General features: G+C 46.2%; 2 protein-coding genes across 6 annotated transcripts; one reads left to right on the top strand and one right to left on the bottom strand.

Moving 5' to 3' along the window:
- Positions 1–15: 15 nt before the first annotated feature.
- On the top strand, positions 16–14,533 carry ZFPL1 (zinc finger protein like 1). 5 transcript variants are annotated; one of them, XM_087943484.1, is made up of 9 exons: positions 16–157; positions 191–212; positions 3,066–3,206; positions 3,614–3,725; positions 6,404–6,597; positions 8,961–9,036; positions 10,888–11,034; positions 11,877–12,006; positions 12,756–14,533. In XM_087943484.1, exons 3-9 carry the CDS (start codon positions 3,105–3,107, stop codon positions 12,937–12,939), a joined length of 945 nt encoding a protein of 314 aa, XP_087799610.1. In that variant the 5' UTR covers positions 16–157; positions 191–212; positions 3,066–3,104; the 3' UTR covers positions 12,940–14,533. The 5 variants fall into 5 exon arrangements, with proteins under 5 accessions (XP_087799610.1, XP_087799611.1, XP_026541178.2 ...); XM_087943485.1 differs by adding an exon at positions 2,823–2,855 and having other exon boundaries at positions 16–212; XM_026685393.2 differs by lacking the exon at positions 191–212 and having other exon boundaries at positions 16–85.
- Positions 14,534–14,660: 127 nt separating this feature from the next.
- CATSPERH (catsper channel auxiliary subunit eta) lies at positions 14,661–17,400 on the bottom strand. Its single transcript, XM_087943709.1, has 3 exons — positions 16,723–17,400; positions 16,006–16,105; positions 14,661–14,740 (listed from the first exon to the last, which is right to left on the bottom strand). Exons 1-3 carry the CDS (start codon positions 16,906–16,908, stop codon positions 14,661–14,663), a joined length of 366 nt encoding a protein of 121 aa, XP_087799835.1. The 5' UTR covers positions 16,909–17,400.
- Between the last annotated feature and the right edge of the window lie 659 nt (positions 17,401–18,059).

Here is an 18,059-nt window from a genome sequence, read left to right as displayed (position 1 = left end):
GAGAGCGGCCGGCGTGACGCAAGCAAAGCGCGACGTTCCCGGAAGAGACGTGGCAGCGGGCGCTGGAGAGAGGCGGCGGAGACAGGTGGGCCTCGCCCCTCGCCCGTGGACCAGGGAGAGCCAGAGGCGGTTGGGCTGCTCCGGCGACGCTCGGACGCTCCGTTACCGCTGCCTGGGCCGCCCCGGGACGGTTCCCTCGCCAAGGGAGGCAGGTGTAGTATACCCCCCCATGGCTGCGGGGCCGGGAGTATGATCGCGTGCCCACCCCCCCGTCCTGAAGGGGCGGGGAGCGATAGGCTTCGATGGCCAGAAGGGCTGGGGATCATGGGGCTGGGCTCCGTCATCTGTTGATGGCCGGTTGGAGGGGGTAGAATCAGCCCCTCCCAATTAGACCGAGCTTGCTTCGGAGTTACGGCGGGCGGGCGCGTTTGGATGCCCGTCAGTTATGGAGCTGCCCTGTCAGGTGATGAGGGCTTCTGGGGGTGGGTAGGGAGTGGGGGTCCTTGGTGCCCTCTGAGCTTTTGTGGTTTTTCCGGCAGACGTTTCATGACCCAACTAGGGAATATCATCAGTGTTAGAATGGAAGGGAAGGGGGGGTTATGGAGAGAAGGAGGGAGAGGAGGACTCTGGGGTCCTGGATGCTCTCCAGGCTTGGTGCTTTTCTTGCAGATGTATACATCCAAACTAGAGCGTTGTTTCTCCACATCGTATAATATATGTGGGTGGATGCTTAATTTTGTATTTATTTTGTCATGTTTATGTAGTATATATTGGAGGTGGAGGCCTTTTGAAGAGCTGTAATGCAACCAAATTTCATTTCAATGTATGCCAATTAGTGTGCTATTCTAATAAAGCTATTCTAAGATATTTCATTACCTGACTAGGCAACAACATCAATGCTAGAAGGGTGTGGAGTTTGCAAGGAGGGGGGAGGCAACTGTGGGATCTTTGGTGTTCTTTCAGCTTGGTGGTTTTCTTGCAGACGTTTTGTGACCCATCTAGGTAACATCATCAGAGCTAGAAGAGAGATGGGTTTGCAGAGAGGAGGACTGTGGGATACTTGGTGCTCTCTGAACTTGGTTCTTTGCTTGCAAATGTTTCATGATCCAACTAGGTTGCATCTTATAGTGCTAGAAGGAAGTGGGGTCTGGGGAGAGGAGGGGGAGGATGAAGACTGTGGGGTCCTTGGCACTTTCCAAGTTTTCTTGCAGATGTTTCATTACTGAACTAAGTAACATCAGTGCTAGAAGGGAGTGGGGTTTGTGGAGGAGGAGAAAGGAGGAGGAAAAGCACTGTGGGATCCTTAGTGCTTTCTGGTGGGTGTTTTTGGGGGGGTGAGTGGGTTTGCAGATGTTTCATAACCCAAGTAGGGAACATCATCAATGCTAAAAAGGAGTGAAGCAGTAAACAAAGCTTCAATTAAGGGACTACCAGTTCAGGCAAACAAATAATAAACAACAGTCTAGTCTAGGAATCACCAAGAACATTCCCAGCAACACTTGCACATAAATAGAAAGCAAATCCCATTCCCTTCTAGCACTGATGGTCTTCCCTAGCTGGGTCATGAAACATCTGCAAGGAAACCACGAAGCTCAGAGAATAACAAAGACCCCACAGTTCAAGCCTGAGCTGCAGATATTCTCTTCTATTGATCAGGGCTTCTGTCATCCTAGGTAGAGACAGGTATTTCTCTCTCTGAACTCAATGAGAATATATCTGATGAATATAACTCCACATTGGCGATAGGAAGGGCATCCGGCCAGTAAACACTCAGCTCCATTCAGTTGCCCAGACTCATACCGCAAGGGATTCTGGGGTCATTAAAAGGAGATGATTTTAAGAATTGATGGTTGAGCTTGTTCTTTTTCTCCCCTTTCTCTTTGTCTTAACTGTCCTGTTCTTTCCCTGGTGAGGCTAAATTGCTTTTGCTTTATTATTGCAATCTACCCAGAATCTCACTGCTTGAATTGGGCAGCCATATATTGTTCCTCAATAAATAAATGAACACCACAACTGGTATCTTTTAGGGGCCTGACAAGTGCTGTAAAATGCATAAACAATGCAAGTAACAAGTAATTGATAGATTCACATGCTTGGTGAGGATGGGCTTTTTCTTCCTTGATATGGACTTCAACTCCCAGAATCCCCCAGTCAGTTTGCATGTTCACATATCTTCAAATGCCCAAGATTGAGAAACCCTGAGATAAACTTTTGTCCTGTGAAGATTTACTTGGTAGTAATTCTATATATGATTATATATGGATATAATATACTTCTGGAAGTGATTGTTCTTTATAACCTGTAAGGTAGGCACTCTCATTCCTGCTCATAAGATAGGCATTCAACAAGAACAGGTTTCTCTGTGTTCCTAAGTGTCACCTGTTGTCAAGTCTGCCATAGGAAGTGCTTCAGCCTGTTTTGCTTCGCTGGCATCCTGCTATAAAATGCAGAAGGGGGAGGGATGACAGGTACCACAGGTGCCAATCCGGAACAGATCACTACATCTAAGGACTCAAGCAGGAGACCAGAATGCAAAGCTATATACCAAAGAGGTGCCAAACCTCAAAGCGGTTACCGAAACACCAACTTTGAATATCATTTGGAAACTCATGAACGGGTCAAGTGGGGCGGAGGGCCCCCAAAATGAGGGAAAGGCAGGTTTTGATTGGGATATTCAGATCCGGCTTTGCTTAGACTGTAACAAGCACTTGGCTTTAGTAAAAGTCTACCTTTCGTTACAAATGGAGTCGAGGGTCTTTCTTTCCTAAGTGCCCAAGCTGTGACAAGCCTGACACCTCCTCTTTTTCCTTTTATGTATGCAGCTATGAAAGCACAAAAGCAGGATGTTTGGTAAGGTGTGTAACCTTAGCATACCTAATTTGCATCTTGGCAGAGGTGCAAAAACGTTGCGCTCTCAATATTGTCCAGTTTGTTGTGATTTTCCGAGGGGACGTCTTGGAACTGCGAATGTGATTGGGGAAGGAAGCACAGGTGAGCCATGGCTAAGCCGTGGTTTGAAAAGCCCTCGTGTAGGTAATCCCTCTGTCCATGTGCCCTTTCTCCAGCTCTTCTCGCCACCCTAAGCCACCCTTGCGCCGACTACGATGGGGCTCTGCAAGTGTCCCAAGAGGAAGGTCACCAACCTGTTCTGTTTTGAGCATCGAGTGAACGTTTGCGAGTACTGCATTGTCGCTAACCATGCCAAGGTAAATGGAAACAGCCCAGAGAAGTCAAATGCTTTGAAACGAGAGTCTGGAGAAATCAGAAGGGTCTGGTACGAACAGGGCATGAAACCACGCGGTTAACAAATAGGAAAGAACCTCAGAGGCAGGGGTGGGATTCTACCGGTTTGGACCGGTTCGAGCGATCTGGATATTAAAGTTACAGCTGACTCAACTAGAATCTGATTTATGGCCTCAATTGTCAAAAACCAGATGCATACTGTTTTTTTTCCTCTGTGTTAGCTCCTGATTGCTACAAATCACCTTAAAAACTGAAATACTTTCCATTCAATGACATAAGCAGGCTCCTCCTCCCCTACCAATTTCCACCTGCTACCTTTGGCACCAATTGTCTTACTATTATTATTTTTTTCTGTTTCTTTTTTTTCCAGTGCATCGTCCAATCATACCTGCAGTGGCTTCAAGACAGCGATTACAATCCCAACTGCCGGTTGTGTAACGCGCTTCTTTCCAATAAAGAGACGGTTCGGCTTGTGTGTTATGGTCAGTAGAAAATCTCTGGGCATTCTCTCTTCTGTGGCTCCCCAAAACTCTCTCTGGGACAGGAGAGACATTGACTTAAGTACATCCCAAAGGTGCTTTTTTTTTTCAAGAGGCAACTGGACCTTCAGGTTTTTCTTTGAAGACAAGAAGCTTCTTCAGTTTAGAGCTTGGATGGTGGGGAATGGAAGGATTTATATATCTGGTCATTTTAATTCTTTTGCAACAAAGTCCATATTGTGGACAGAGAGGAATGCTGGTTTGAAAGAGGGATCAAAAATCTATGTCAAAATTGAACAGCCCTCCCTCAACAGAGGGGAGGGGGGGAAGTGAGATACAAAATCATCCACCTCCAGTCTACAACACAGTCGTTTTAGCAGTTCCAAAAAGGCTCCACACCCATGTGCACCACTCAGATGACCCTGAGGACACAAACCTCCCAAGTGGCCTCAATGACTCTCTAAAAAAGGATGCAAATGACCAGCTGTCTGCAAGGAATATAAATCCTTCCATTCCCCTCCAGTCAGAGTTGAAGAAACTTCTTGGATGAGAAGCGAAACATTTTCAAGGAGGAAAAAAAACCAAGAAAATCTAGGTTTCTTTAGTAAAAGAAATCTGTTTGGGACAACCATGACCTGGATGATTGAACATCTCCATTGACAGCTATTAAGCAGAGAAGTTGAGTGTCAGTGGAGATTCTGAAGTCATCCAGGTCCTGGTTGTCTCAAAGGTGCTTTTTCAAAAGGCAACTGGACTTTCTTAGTTTTTCGCTAGACATTTTCCCTTCTCATCCAAGAAGCTTCTTCAGTTGTGACTGAATGGTGGGGAATAGAAGGATTTACATTCCTTGGAGTCATCTGGTCATTTTGAGAGTTGATCATTGGGGAAAAAAAAACCAAGAAAACGGGGCACATATTATCACATGTGGTCGACATGCCCAAAAGCAAAAAAATAAATAAAGATTGGACAAAAGTGCACATGTGGTTAGAAACAATGTTAAGGAAACCTACAGAGCCACTTCTGCCTGCACGTGAGAGCTCACCCGGAAGAGCCCCACTGTGCGTGCGCCGCCAGCGCCCAACAGTTGTCGGGTACCTGGCACGTATGCGCGGGGAGGTGGGAGACGCACAGCACTTACAGGGGGATCGTGTGTGCATGCGCAGATGCATGGCGTGCGGGGGAAATCTCTCCCGCAGACGCATGTCGCATGAGGATCGCACGCACAGGGGGCATGGGGGGGGTGTCCCAGCATGCCTTGGCTTCTGGGTGCTGGCACGTGAGCGCGCACGCAATTATCAGCACAGGAGCCGAAAAAGGTTAGCCACCACTGATGTAGACTATAAGCCAGAACTATTTTTGTTAGGCATAATACAGAAAAACACGATAAAGGGAATGTCTATGTAATATTACATGTTTTGGCAGCAGCAAGAATTGTATTTGCACAATACTGGAAAAAACACTTACAGGAAATATAATTTAAAAAATATTAGACTGTGCAGAAATGGATAGATTAACACTGAAGATAAAAGGAAGACACAGGATATTTTCGAACTTGGGACTTGTTTTACCAATGATTGGATAACAGAGGTGGAAACTAGGAATTTAATATTGTTATGTAAACAAACGGACCCAGACAGCACACTGTTCACTAAGCACATTGTATGTAAAAAGAAAATATATAAATACATTTTTAAAAAAGAAAGGGGAAAAAAACAAGGTAGTCCAGTTGCCCTTTGGAACAGGGGGCGCCAATCTTTTGGATCTCAGGGACCCCTAAATAATTTTAAATCCAGTGGACCACTAATATGAATTTTTAAAAAAGATAAATAGTATTTTGTGCAATATTTTAAAAATGCAAATAATTTTTCTGTGGACCACCAAAATTTTCTTTTTTTTCTTTCCAAAATATTTTTTATTTTATTTTACAACAAATCCATCTTTCAGTTATACAATGGCTCAACTGGGTACATATATCTTGTGCAAATATTTATATTTTGTATACATTTCTTACTAGGATTACATTCATATTAAAAATACTCAAACTTATATATCTTGTTATTATAATGATGTTCATTTAACTTCTTTATTTTCCAACCATTTATAAAATAGATCCCATATCATATAATATTCCACTTCTTCTTTGATTGCCAATGTTATTCTATTCATTTCTGCACATATTCCAATATTTTCATAATCATCTCTTCCTCTTCATTTTTCCAATTTTGAGCAAATACAATTCTAGATGCTGTTAATATGTGTATGATTAAATGTTTTTTCTTTACTATAATTTTCAGGTAAAATCCCCAATAAAAATATCTCAGGTTTTAAGTCTATGTGTTGTTTTATCATCTTTTCAAACCATGTGTGTATTTTTGTCCAATATCTTTTAGCTTCTGTACATGTCCACCACATATGGTAATATGTTCCAGGTGTCTGGTTCCAGCATTTAGCTGATTTGTCTTTAAACATCTTTGCCAGCCTTGCCGGTGCAAAATGCCATCTATAAAACATCTTATGCAGATTTTCTTTATATGCTGTTCACCAAAATTTTCTCACGGACCACCAATTGGTGACCACTGTTTTGGAAAAACTGAATGATCAACCATCTCCATAGACATGTGGCCTCTTGGCATAGCACCTCCAAGACAAGACTTGGCTTTAATGGCTTCTCTTCCCTCCAGATCTCTTCCACTGGTCCTGCCTCAATGAGATGGCCAACCAGCTTCCACAGAACACGGCCCCCGCTGGCTACCAGTGTCCCTGTTGCCAGGGCCCCGTCTTCCCTCCCACCAACTTGGTCAGTCCGGTCGCGTCTGCCCTCCGAGACAAGCTCTCCACCGTCAACTGGGCTCGGGCTGGACTCCGGCTTCCCCTGGTAAGAAATTAAATCCTGCCATCGTTGAGCTGCTCCCTGAGCCATTTTTCACAGCACCAGGTCGAGTTAAACCTTTAATCTGCTTTGAAATGAATCCAGATTGTTGTGTTTGTTTCCAGCGGTTGAGAGCCTCAGGAAGGCTGATGGACTGATCTCTGTTGAAGGCAGAGATTTGGATTTGAGACCAAGGTTTCCAGCCTTTGATTTTGTCCATATTTAAAAAGAAAGAAAGAAATAGCTGTTTTTGTTCAAAAAAATAATCCCTGCAGACAACCTCTCTATAATTATTTGGCAGCTTCAGTCCTGGTCAGGGAGCAGGCTACTTTAAAAGACCTTGTGGGACCTTTCACAGACAATACAATTGTTCATAGGGACCTTAGAGGTCATATAGGCCAGCCCTCTTCAGTTCAGACATGCACTAAATCACCTTGGGTATTGTCTATCCAGCCTTGGTTTGGAAACCTCCTGCAAGGCAGAGTCTGCCCCTGTTATGAGCCATGGTGGCGCAGTGCAATATTGCAGGTTAATTCTGCCAGCTGCCAGCAGTTCGATCCTAACCGGCTCAAGGTTGACTCAGCCTTCCGTCCTTCCGAGGTAGGTACAATGAGGACCCAGTGTCAGCTTTGGAAGTCAGATGGTTCCACGCTGCCACATTCTTGAGCCTGGGAAAATGGAAGGGGGGAATTTCTTGGAGTGTATGTGGTTAGACATAATAGCATTCTTCTTCTAAGTCAAGGTCATGTCATTTCTGCACCTGGATGAGAGGATGTCTTAAGTTGGGACGGATGGTGATTGGGGCATGTGATGCGATTGTCAAGCCCGAAGTTGACATATGTGTAGACATTTTAGTTAGGCTTAGTATATATTATTTTTCTTACTTTCTCTGTGACAGTCATGGGGGGAAGAATTTCGAGCTTGCCACATTCCTAAGTGGGGAGGAGTGGAGATAGAGACAGTTGTTTTGGATAGGTGATTCTTCTTCCCTTGGGAAATGAGCTGTCCATGCTTGGGCCCCTTGAGGTGGAGATTTATGACATCAAGCAACATTGAATTACTTCTGTTGGAGAATGTGACTTTTGGGGGTTGTTTCTAACTTCTAAAGTATTGTGGGGTAATTCCGGGTTGTGTCAGATTGGGAATTACCATGGACTTTGCCAATTTGATGCTTTCTGAGAGCTCAGTGGCACAGCGGTTAGAGTGCAGTATTGCAAGCTACTTCTGCAGCCAGCTGCCTACAATTTGGCAGTTCAAATCCCACCAGGCTCAAGGTTGACTCAGCTTTCCATCCTTCCGAGGTGGGTAAAATGAGGACCCAAATTGTTGGGGGCAAGAGGCTGACTCTGTAAAACTGCTTAGAGAGGGTTGGAAAGCACTATAAAGCGGTATATAAGTATAAATGCTATTGCTATTGCTATTTCCTAAATAAAAGAAATTGTCTTGAAAGATGGGACTTTGTTCTTTTCTTTTTAAATTGTTATGATGCTCAGCTGCTTACATCAGAAAAAAATTATAATAACATCTATAAAAAATTAACACCTGACAGCAGTACAAGTAATCCTCGACTTACAACCATTCATTTAGTGGCTGTTCGAAGTTACGACAGCACTGGAAAAAAGTGACATGACCGTTTTTCACACTTACGACCATTGCAACATCCCCACAGAATTCAGGCACCTGGCAACTGACTCGTTTTTATGACGGTCGCCATAAAAACAAAGTCAATGAGGGAAGCCAGATTTGCGTAACAACCATTTGATTCAATTAATAAACTATGGTGATTTGCTTAAAAACTCTGGCTAAAAAGATTGACAACCTGCCTTGCTTAGTGATAAAAATTTGGGGCTCAACTTTGATTGTAAGTCAAGGATCATCTGTACCAGCTTTGGGAGCGAGGAGGAGAAAGCCAGTTTTTCAACTGTTAAGATTTTTCCCTTTATTTGGGCCTTGCTTGGTCCCCAAAAACCAAACCCAGCTGACTCTGGACAGCAGGCTCAGACCTGATTAATAATACTTCCCATGGAGAAAATCCCAGGACTATAAACTAGACTAGGAAGTTAAAAACTATAAAATAAATCGAAGGAAGCAGCTGTGAATATCTGGATTTCTGCCTTGAAAACACCATAAATCTTTAGGACTTTAAATCCTGGTTTTAATTTCTCTTATTTTAATGTAGATGTATTTTTTAATTCTGTAAGCCACCTAGAATTACCTTATCGTAAGATCGGCAGGCAATACATTTTATAAACAAGCAACCAAACTTGTCCAGGATGTCTCTAAGAGTCAAATCAAAGCACCTGTCATCTTGCCTTTCTTTCCAGATCCCACCAGATTAACCTGGATTTGTTTGTGTTTTTTATGCTCAGATTGATGAAACGGAAGTGACACAAGAGATAGATACCCACAATGCCTCAGAGTGCAGCGACTGGTCCAGTTTCACAGGTGAGTATATGGGCTCAGGGGAGCCTTTCTCCATCTTAACAATTTTCAAGATGAGTGGACCTCCACTCCCAGAATCCCCCAGCCAGTTGGCTACTCATCTTAAGAACTGCTAAGGCGGAGAAAACAGTGTGAAGAGCTAGATAGGGGCGATGGCATCATGTCCTTGGCAATGGAGACCTCTTTGGAGTTTTCTGGTAGAACCTACCACTTACGCCTGGTGTGATTCCCTCAAGAGTGCAAGCCTCCAATCTCATTTGAGCGCAGATGGGCCATCCGTATTTTGTGCCTTAGAAGCATCTGTATTTCAAAATACAGGAGAGAAGATTATTCCACTCGTTGGGGTGAGTTTCTCGCCCATCTTTCTTATTTAAAAAATCCCCTTTCAAATTTTTGTCCCTTCTTACAGTATTTGGGAGGGAAAAGCAAAAATCTTTGTACTTGAAATGCCTCCAAAGCCACCCCTCCCTTTTTTTTTTAAACAATTGGTCAATTGAGGGACGCAGTGGCTCAGGGGCTAAGACGCTGAGCTTGTCGATCGGAAAGGTTCGCTTTTCGGCGGTTCGAATCCCTAGCGCTGCAGAACGGAGTGAACTCCCGTTACTTGTCCCAGCTTCTGCCAACCTAGCAGTTCGAAAGCCTGTAAAAATGCAAGTAGGAAAATGGAGACCATTTTGGTGGGAAGGGAACAGTGTTCCATGTGCCTTCGGCGTTTAGTCCTGCCAGCCACATGACCACAGAGATGTCTTCGGACAGCACTGAGGCTCTTCGGCTTTGTCACGGAGATGAGCAGTGCCCCCTAGAGCCAGAAACGACTAGCATGGATGTGCGAGGGGAACCTTTACCTTTAAATTGGTCAATGAATTATTCCCCAAATGCTTCGCATTGAATCATACATAAACCAATGAGAATAGAGTTGGAAGGGATCTTGGAGGTCTTGTAGTCCAAATGAATCGAAGGCTTGCCTGTTAAATCCTCCCTTCCCCCATCCAAGTCTGTATGATTACAACTAATCCTGCTTAACATGTTGTGGAAACAGTCCCTCAAGAACAGGGGTCCCCAACCCCCTGGCTCTGGCCCGGTCCTGGGCTGTGGCTCGTCTGGGCCCGGGCCGGGCAAGTGGCAGACACATGCAGCTCTATTTAAGCGAGTGGCAGGCACTCAACACATCCGCTACTCAAAATTACTCAAAATTCCCGCTACTGGTTCTCCAGAACTGGTCAGAACCGGCTGAATATCACCTGTGCAGCTATCTATCATCTATCCATCCATATCTATCTATCTCATTTACGCGTCTACCATCTATCTACCTGTCTCTTTCTCTCATCTACCTACCTATCATCTATTCATCATCTGTCTGTCTATCTGTCATCCATCCATATACCTACCTACCTAAATAATCTTTTCTTTCAGCACTTAGCCAGGGTACATCCTACATGTTAAATCTAATTAATCACTTTTTCCTCTCTTTTTTGTACACTATATTTGTTGTTGATGTTGTTGTTGTTAGAGCTGGATGCATGTTTTTGCTTTGTTTCCTTTTGTTTGTTTGCTTTACTGTTCTGCATTTTATTCTCTACACTAAAACAATACATTTAAATTAAGAAAAAAAGAAACACCACCCCAGTATCTACATTCAGCCACCATCAGGCTCACTTTATTGATTCATACACTGATTTATGGGCTGCCTCCTCAGTGGTTGAGCAGCCTGCAAAAAACGCAGACGGTTCTATAATTCCCAGGAAACTCTTTTTTAACGCCTAACAGCAGAGCTAAATGCTAAAACATCTCAAAATAAGAAAAAAAAAACACTTTCTTAATGGAGCTCAAGCTGTTCTTCTTCTCCCTCCGCAGCCCTAAATTCAGAAGAAGCTGCCCCACAGAGTTCGGCCTTTGCCTATAGTGCCAGCTGCAACTTCGAGTCCCCACAGCAGCAACAGCAGCAGAACCTGAAGAACGGTGTGGCGGACCAACACACGATTGTCAGCATGAGTGATGGAGGTAGAGGCGTTCTCAGCATCAAGGCAGGGAGGCAGCTGCATTTGGGGGTGGGTGACGGAGGGAGATAAATCCATTGGGGGCAGGGTGAGGTGGTGTCATCTTGCTTGTAGCCGTATCCCCTTCAGAGCTCCCAATGAAGGTCGGCGTTTGCTGCCAACCTTTGATCATTGGATTATCCTTGCATAGAATCTTATTTCAGGGGGTCCCCAAACTTGTCAACTTTAAGACTTGTGGACTTCAACTCCCAACTCTCCAGCTGGCTGGGGAATTCTGGGAGTTGAAGTCCACAAGTCTTAAAGTTGCCAAGTTTTGAGAGTTCTGCTTTATTGGAAGTATTGGATAAATCCTCCATTAATATCACCCAGAATGCCTTTTCGATTCAAGTGGAAAAAAATCTTAATGCAAAATCATAAGTACTTTGGGAGGTCCCCCACTTCTACTTTTAATTTCTTTGGGAATACAGGGGGGTAATGTTCCTAAAATAAAGAGGAAGGAGAACAAAGCATAAAATATCTCTGTGCTTTTGCTGTCTCGTCAATATCCTACAGAAGGACAAGGAAGAAGAATTTCAAGCATTAGATGGCCAGATTGCATAATGGGGAGGATTGTCCAGTACGCAGTTTCCTTTCCCAGACTTGTATATTTTTTTTGCTTTTTCCCCTTAAGCCGTCATGATTCATAATGTCGCGTTTACATGATATCGCTGTAACTGTTCCCGCTTGGTTTCGCGTCGTCAATTATGCAGAATTTCTCTGGCCAAACTCATGAGTTTCCGGGAGGAAGCGGGGAGAGCAAAAGAAAGGGTTGCTATTTCTTCCCTTCCCTTCTCCCTTTGCCCGCAGCCTCCTCGTCACGGAAAATTTATGACACCCGGGAAGCAGGCGTGGGCCAGGATTCGAGCACCACCATCGACTTCGACGAGGACAAATACCGGCGGAGACCGACACTCAGTTGGCTCGCCCAGCTGCTCAAGTGAGTCCCACCCACCCCCCACCCCCCCAAAAAAAACCCACTTCCCGGCTCGTTGGTGTGGGAGCTGGCTCTCCCAACAAGAGATGCTAGTGGTACCGAGAGCCGCTGAGGAGAGCCAAGAGCGACGGGAAGGAAAGTCACAAAAACGAAGCGAGAGGGCTCCATTTTCCTTGCGACGTCCTCTTGGTTTGCATGAAGCTGTTCATGAGCCTCTTCTGAGTGCGGGTGCCAAATTCTGCCTTGGCTTCCGAGCAGGTTGGCAACTTAGAAACAAGCTGACGTCACGCGGTTGCATGTCTGTGGAGAAGGCTCAGTCCTCCAGCTCACGGTTGCTACCTTTTCCAAAAGGTAACTGGATTTCTTTCTCCTTGGTTTGTTTCCTTGAAGAAACATTTTGCTTCTCATCCAGAACTGAAGCCGCTTCTTGGATGAGAAGCGAAACGTTTTCAAGGGGTGGTGGGAGAAAAAATCCAGTTGCCTTTTGGAAAAGCAGTGGTGGGATTCCAAAGCAGGTTGTAATTACGGTTCAGATCCAGTGGACTTTGGAATAGTTTTTTTGGTTCTGCTCTCTTGATTATTTTGGATTCTCTCCTGGCAGCTTCCTCATTCCTTTTCCCCTGGTGCAGGACGGGATCTCACGGCAAGCCAGCCAACAGTTTTAAAAGCATTCCCAATAGGCAAAATCCAGATCAGAACCCCAGAGGAGGAGGGGGGACAGAGCTCAATCTTCTCTTTCCTTCTGCCGGCAGGAACCGCTTCGGTACCCGGAAGCAGCCACGATCGTTAATGCAGAGGTTTGTCATCTTCCTTCTGATCGGCGGGATTGGTTTCCTGACGCTCATCGTTGTCATGATGAAGCTCGGCCGGGCTTCAGCTGACAACGACCCCAGCCTGGACCCCAAGTTCAACCCTCACATCCGAGTGGGACAGTAGTGAGTAGGGCCAGCCTCTCCGTCGCCGCGTGGCCCTGTAACCCCAACTCTTGGGCTCTTCCTCTTGGCGGCAGAATTGCACCCCGGAGGGAGGCCCGGGGTTGCAGCTGCTGGATGTGTCTCTGTGAGCTTCCCAGCCTGGACAGACAAGGTTGGTTGGGACACCTTTGAAGCTTGGATGAAGGTATGCCAGTTAAAAGACGGTCCATCTCTTCCTCCTCCCCTCCTCCTCCTCCTCCTCCTCCTCCTCTCCACAGTCTGATGGACTTGCCAACGGCAAAATTTTGTTGTCCCAATTATGCAGGTGGGCAGTTTAGGGACAGGATTGAACTAGCAATTTTAAAGATGACAACGCCCCCCCCCCCTTCCATTTTTCTTCTCTCAGTGCTGCTCGGTAGGTGGGTGGGCAAAATAATTCCCTGTCTCTCTTTTCTCACGACCCGGCAAGAGGGGCTTACCTTGAGGTCCAGTGATTTCCCCATTTGCTTTGTTTTTCCTTCTTCGGTGGTTGTTTGAGACGGGAGCGATCGACTGGGAATCGTGTGTGTGTGTGTGTCTGTCTGTTTTGCTCTGTTGCCACCCAGCCCGTAGCCATTTTTATAAAAGAGCATGGCCAGGTTTGGGGATTTCTACGTCAACTAACAGGATCTCTTATCCTAAATCCGTTTTGATGCTTCTGCACAGAGCTGCCCTTAGTGGTAGGAACACCACAGCTCCCCCCCCCCGCCCCCCCCGAAAAAGGGAGCTCTGTCTAAGGTTGAAGTAACCCCACCTCAACCCTTTCCCTTAACACGGCTGGTTTCCAGCCTCTCTCCGCCGCTTTCCTTCTAAATGGCCTGCTAGATACGGGACGCTGGCTGCCTTGGGGAGCCCCACCAAGTGTGTCTTCGCCCCCCTCGGGCTCAGGGGGCCATCCTGTAGGACCAAAGGCTGCCCCTGCAGCCTTTCTCTGCAACCCAGTGGTTGGGAAAAGTCCAGGGTTTGATTGGCAGATGCTTGAAGTGCTGTGGAGATGAGAAGAGGGGGGACAGCTCAGTGCTTACGAATGGCTTCCCTTAATAGGCACTACACATCTCCCCCCCCCCAAAAAAGAAGGCCATTATCCTCTTATGCCCCAACTCTTTCTTGTCCTCTCCGTTCCAGACAACCGTCTGCCTCCCAGGTTCACCTCTGAAAAACATCTCCACTCCATTCGGACGTTAAGTTTCTCCAGAAGGGTGGCAGCCACCTTGTCTTCTCCTGAATCACTTTCCCCTCCCTTCTCTGGTGTTGGCAGATTTGGTGGGCCCGGCCGCTTGACTGAAAGCGATGGTCCCCATCCATTTTGAGTTTTTTGGGGGGGGGGGGAGACACCTGGTGGAGGAAAGGCTTCTCTCTCGCCCCTGATGTCTGATCAAGAAGGGTGAGGCCCATCATCCCCTGCAGGCTTGGGAAGGTTTGGGGCTGGTGGAACGATGGGAAATGGCCCGCCAAGGTTTTATTTCTTGCCTCCGTGTACTTCGGACGTAGGACGGTGAGAGTGCAAAGCTCTAGCACATTGAAGCAATAGAGACATTTGTTAATATTCTATTAAACTCTCTTGGCTAATCCTAAAAGGGTAGTGGCTACTCCTTTGTTGCTCCTTCAGAGGTTACTGGCTGGGATAATATGAACAAGCTTGTGGGGGGAGGGAAACAACCTCTCACTCTTGGCCTTGCTCGTGTCGTCCCTGGTTTCTTCTGATCATTCGTATTTTTCTTCCCTGTATTCGATGGTGAGATAGTCCATCCAGAATCGGCAGATGTACAAAGTAAGATTGGCGACTGGATGGAAAGGAAAGGATTTTTTTTCATTCATTCATTCATTTATATCCCACTTTTATTATTTTGACAAATAACTCAAGGCGGTGAACGTAGCCAAATGTACTTTTCCGTCTCCTACCCTGTTGAGGTGGGCTGAGCTGAAAGACGGCCTGGCCCAAAGTCGCCCAGCTGGCTTTTGTGCCTAAGACAGGACTAGAAGTCACCGTCGCCTAGCGATTGGCCCCAAAATCGCCCAGACGGTGATTTGATGGCTAAAGCGGGATTTGAACTCACTGTATCCTGATGATTGATCCAAGGTCGGTCAGCTGGCTTTCATGCCTAAGGCAGAACTAGAACTCTCAGTTGCCTGGTGATTCCCCACGATAATCCTGTGTGGTGGATTGGGCTGAAATGGAGGGACTGGCCCAAACTCAAACCAGCTGGCTTTCCTGCCTAAGACAGAGCAAGAACTCCCCGTCTCCTGGTGATCAGTCCAATCAGCCACCCAGGTTTCACGCCTAAGACGGGATTAGAGCTCACCATCTCCTGGTGATTGGACCAAAGTCACTAAGCGGCTTTTGTGCCTCAGGCGGGACTAAAACTCACCATCTCCTCCTTCCTATCCTGGTGTCTTAATCACTAGACCAGGTCTGTTTACGATGTGGACTTCAACTGTCTGAATTTGGAATTTGGAAAATTGGTTGTGGCAGGGGAAAAAATTAATGTAGGGCCTAGATCAGCGCCTTGCAACCTCAGACTTTAATTCCCAGAATTCCACAACCAGTAGAGCTGGCTGGAGAATTTTGGGAGTTGAAGACCACAACATTTAAAGCAGGCTGGCTGGGGGATTTGGGGAGTTGAAGTCCACTCATCGTAAATCAAGCCGGCTGGGGAATTCCGGGAGTTGATGGTTAGACTTCCAAATTTGCCAAGATTAGGGAATACTGGCCTAGATGGTGGAAGGATTGGAAACTAAACAATAGCTAAAAGACGCTGGCTTGTTACCCTAGGAAACTCACTGTTCCTTTTCCTCCCCCTCCTCCCCCCTCCTCTTATGAAGCCTTGGTGGCGCAGTGGTTAGAGTGCAGTACTGCAAGCTACTCCTACTGCAATTTGGCAGTTCGAATCTCACCAGGCTCAAGGGCGACTCAGGCTTCCGTCCTTCCGAGGTGGGTAAAATGAGGACCCAGATTGTTGGGGGCAAGAGGCTGACTCTAAATCGCTTTGAGAGGGCTGGAAAGCACTGTGAAGCGGGATATAAGTCTTAAGTGCTATTGCTATCTTACCAAAGGAGGTCAGGGCCAAGCACGTCAAGAAGCCATCATCTGCCTGCAAGGTGTAGATGCTGGCCAGGAGGGACAAATAAAAACTGGTCACGTGGGAGAACTGTGAGAAACCCAAAGAAGAGCGGAGAAAAAAATGAATGGCTTCCCGTTGCAAAGAGCAGAGCTCCCTTCTCCAATGTGTTAAAAAATACAATTTTCATTTAAAAAAAGAAAGAAAAAGAAAGAAAGAAAATAGGAAGATGACATGCTCCCCTCAGAAGTGGTAGCCTCTCATATCTTATTGCTTCACAGCGGGGGGTCTCCAACCATGGCCATTTTAAGACTTGTGGACTTCAACTTCAACTTGTCTTAAAATGGCCACGGTTGGAGACCCCTGATTTACAGGAATGGCTTGTGTTACACACACACACACACACATACCGCCACAAGGACCTTCAGGAGCGGCAGAGAGCATCGTGGGAGAGGAGTTGGCCTTCTGGGGAAACGCTAGCCATTTTGTGAAAGTGCCCACCACATGCTCTGAAAAATCCCACCTCAGCCTTTACGCTGAAAGTTAACACCTTGCGACCTTTGCTAATCTGTAAAGGCTGCAGTGGTTCTATTTGCCCTGACCTGTTTTTTTTTTCTGGCACCACAGCTAGAGGTCATCTATTCCCCCTGCCCCGCCCCACGGTAGGATGACTGAATTGCAGAAGAGGCCAAGGAAGGTCCTTTTACCAGCAGCGACACTGTGAACCGGAAGCTCATGAGATCTCCCCTTTGAGACACCAGGAAGTGGTAGAGATCCCCAATGATCACTCCAGTGTTGATGACAAACAGCACCCACGAGGCAATGATGAAGATGACCTTGCTGGGGAAGGTAACAGTTAGGAAAGGGTCTTTCCATGAGCCCATCTGCGGCATCTTGGGCAGCTTGGGTTCTCCTTAGTCCTAGGGGAGCTGTGAATAAGGAGGCCCTTCCTGGAGGAGGTGGGTCTCACAAGAGATCCTGGGCTGATGAAGTCACAAGGATGCAGAAGTTCTAGAAGCCGGACGATTGGCAGCCTTCCCCCCCCAAAGCAGGTGGGTGTCGGGCATCACCCAACAGCAGGTGTCAACCCTGAAGTTGACCTGACCGAAGCCCAGAAGATCATGGATTGCCCTCTCCCCTCTTTGGAAAAGTTTTATAGCTCTTGCTACCTTAAGAAAGTTCAAAAGATTCTCAAAGATCCATCTCATCCTGGGCAACCTTTGTTTGAACTATTACCATCTGGCAGACGGTACAGGATAATAAAAACAAGGACAAATAGGCTGAAAAACAGCTTCTGTCCCAGGGCAATAACTATTGAATTCCACTGTCTAGTGCAACATTAATGCAATATCAGGGGTTTTCAATTCAAATGAATAGAATGCAAAGGATGTGTGTTTGTGTTTTATTTTGGTTGTTATAATGTGCACTGAAGGTGGCATTTAATTTCGTTGTACGAGGTGCAGTGACAATAAAATAAACTAAGCCGGAGCCATCTTGGACACTTCCGTGTCGCCACCCTGGATGAGGGATGAGGAATGGTGGTGGTGGTGGTGGATTTGAGATAGCTGGGGTTTTATGGCCAAAACAAAATACTTTTCTCTTGGGAACCAAGAACATTCTCACACCTGGTCAGAGGAAGGCGGAGTGATGTCGCCCGGCAACAAGACAGCGCTGTGATTGGATCGCGTGACTGATTGTTTTGAGAAAGGGACAAAACTTTTAATTAGGCTGAAAACCGCAGGAAGCTTCAGAGTCTGTTTTCACCCGATCTGTGCCAATATGATTTATCCAATAAAGCTACTCTTTTGAGGAATCCACCTGCCTTGGAGTTTTGCTTGCTATGGATCTATTATGGTGGAACCCTGACAGCAGGTACAGATGTAGACATCCAAGCACTGTGGATAAGTAATACTGACAAATCATGGCCCAAGTGTTATTTCTGCAAGGATTGAAGGGCAAGCTCCTTCAACAGAGAGGCAACTTTCAAAAAAGTGACACCAGACGTGCATGCAATTCTGGTCGCCACAATACAAAAACCAGGTTC

This window comes from Notechis scutatus, chromosome 14 (assembly GCF_049901735.1).
Source record: "Notechis scutatus isolate UNSWTSFEM ecotype Mainland chromosome 14, rNotScu1.2, whole genome shotgun sequence".
In the NCBI taxonomy this organism is placed as follows: domain Eukaryota; kingdom Metazoa; phylum Chordata; class Lepidosauria; order Squamata; family Elapidae; genus Notechis; species Notechis scutatus.
The sequence above is the reverse complement of the archived record's forward strand: the minus strand, read 5'-3'. Positions and strand labels throughout refer to the sequence as shown.

Coding starts and splice junctions, on each gene's coding strand:
- ZFPL1 (XM_026685393.2), top strand. CDS start 3,105: ATGGGGCTCTGCAAGTGTCCCAAGAGGAAGGTCACCAACCTGTTCTGT. Junction 3,726..6,403: donor GGTTCGGCTTGTGTGTTATG/GTCAGTAGAAAA, acceptor TCTTCCCTCCAG/ATCTCTTCCACTGGTCCTGC. Junction 6,598..8,960: donor CTGGACTCCGGCTTCCCCTG/GTAAGAAATTAA, acceptor TTTTATGCTCAG/ATTGATGAAACGGAAGTGAC.
- CATSPERH (XM_087943709.1), bottom strand. CDS start 16,908: ATGCCGCAGATGGGCTCATGGAAAGACCCTTTCCTAACTGTTACCTTC. Junction 16,106..16,722: donor GGTTCACAGTGTCGCTGCTG/GTAAAAGGACCT, acceptor GGTTTCTCACAG/TTCTCCCACGTGACCAGTTT. Junction 14,741..16,005: donor CTTGGCCCTGACCTCCTTTG/GTAAGATAGCAA, acceptor CTTTCCATCCAG/TCGCCAATCTTACTTTGTAC.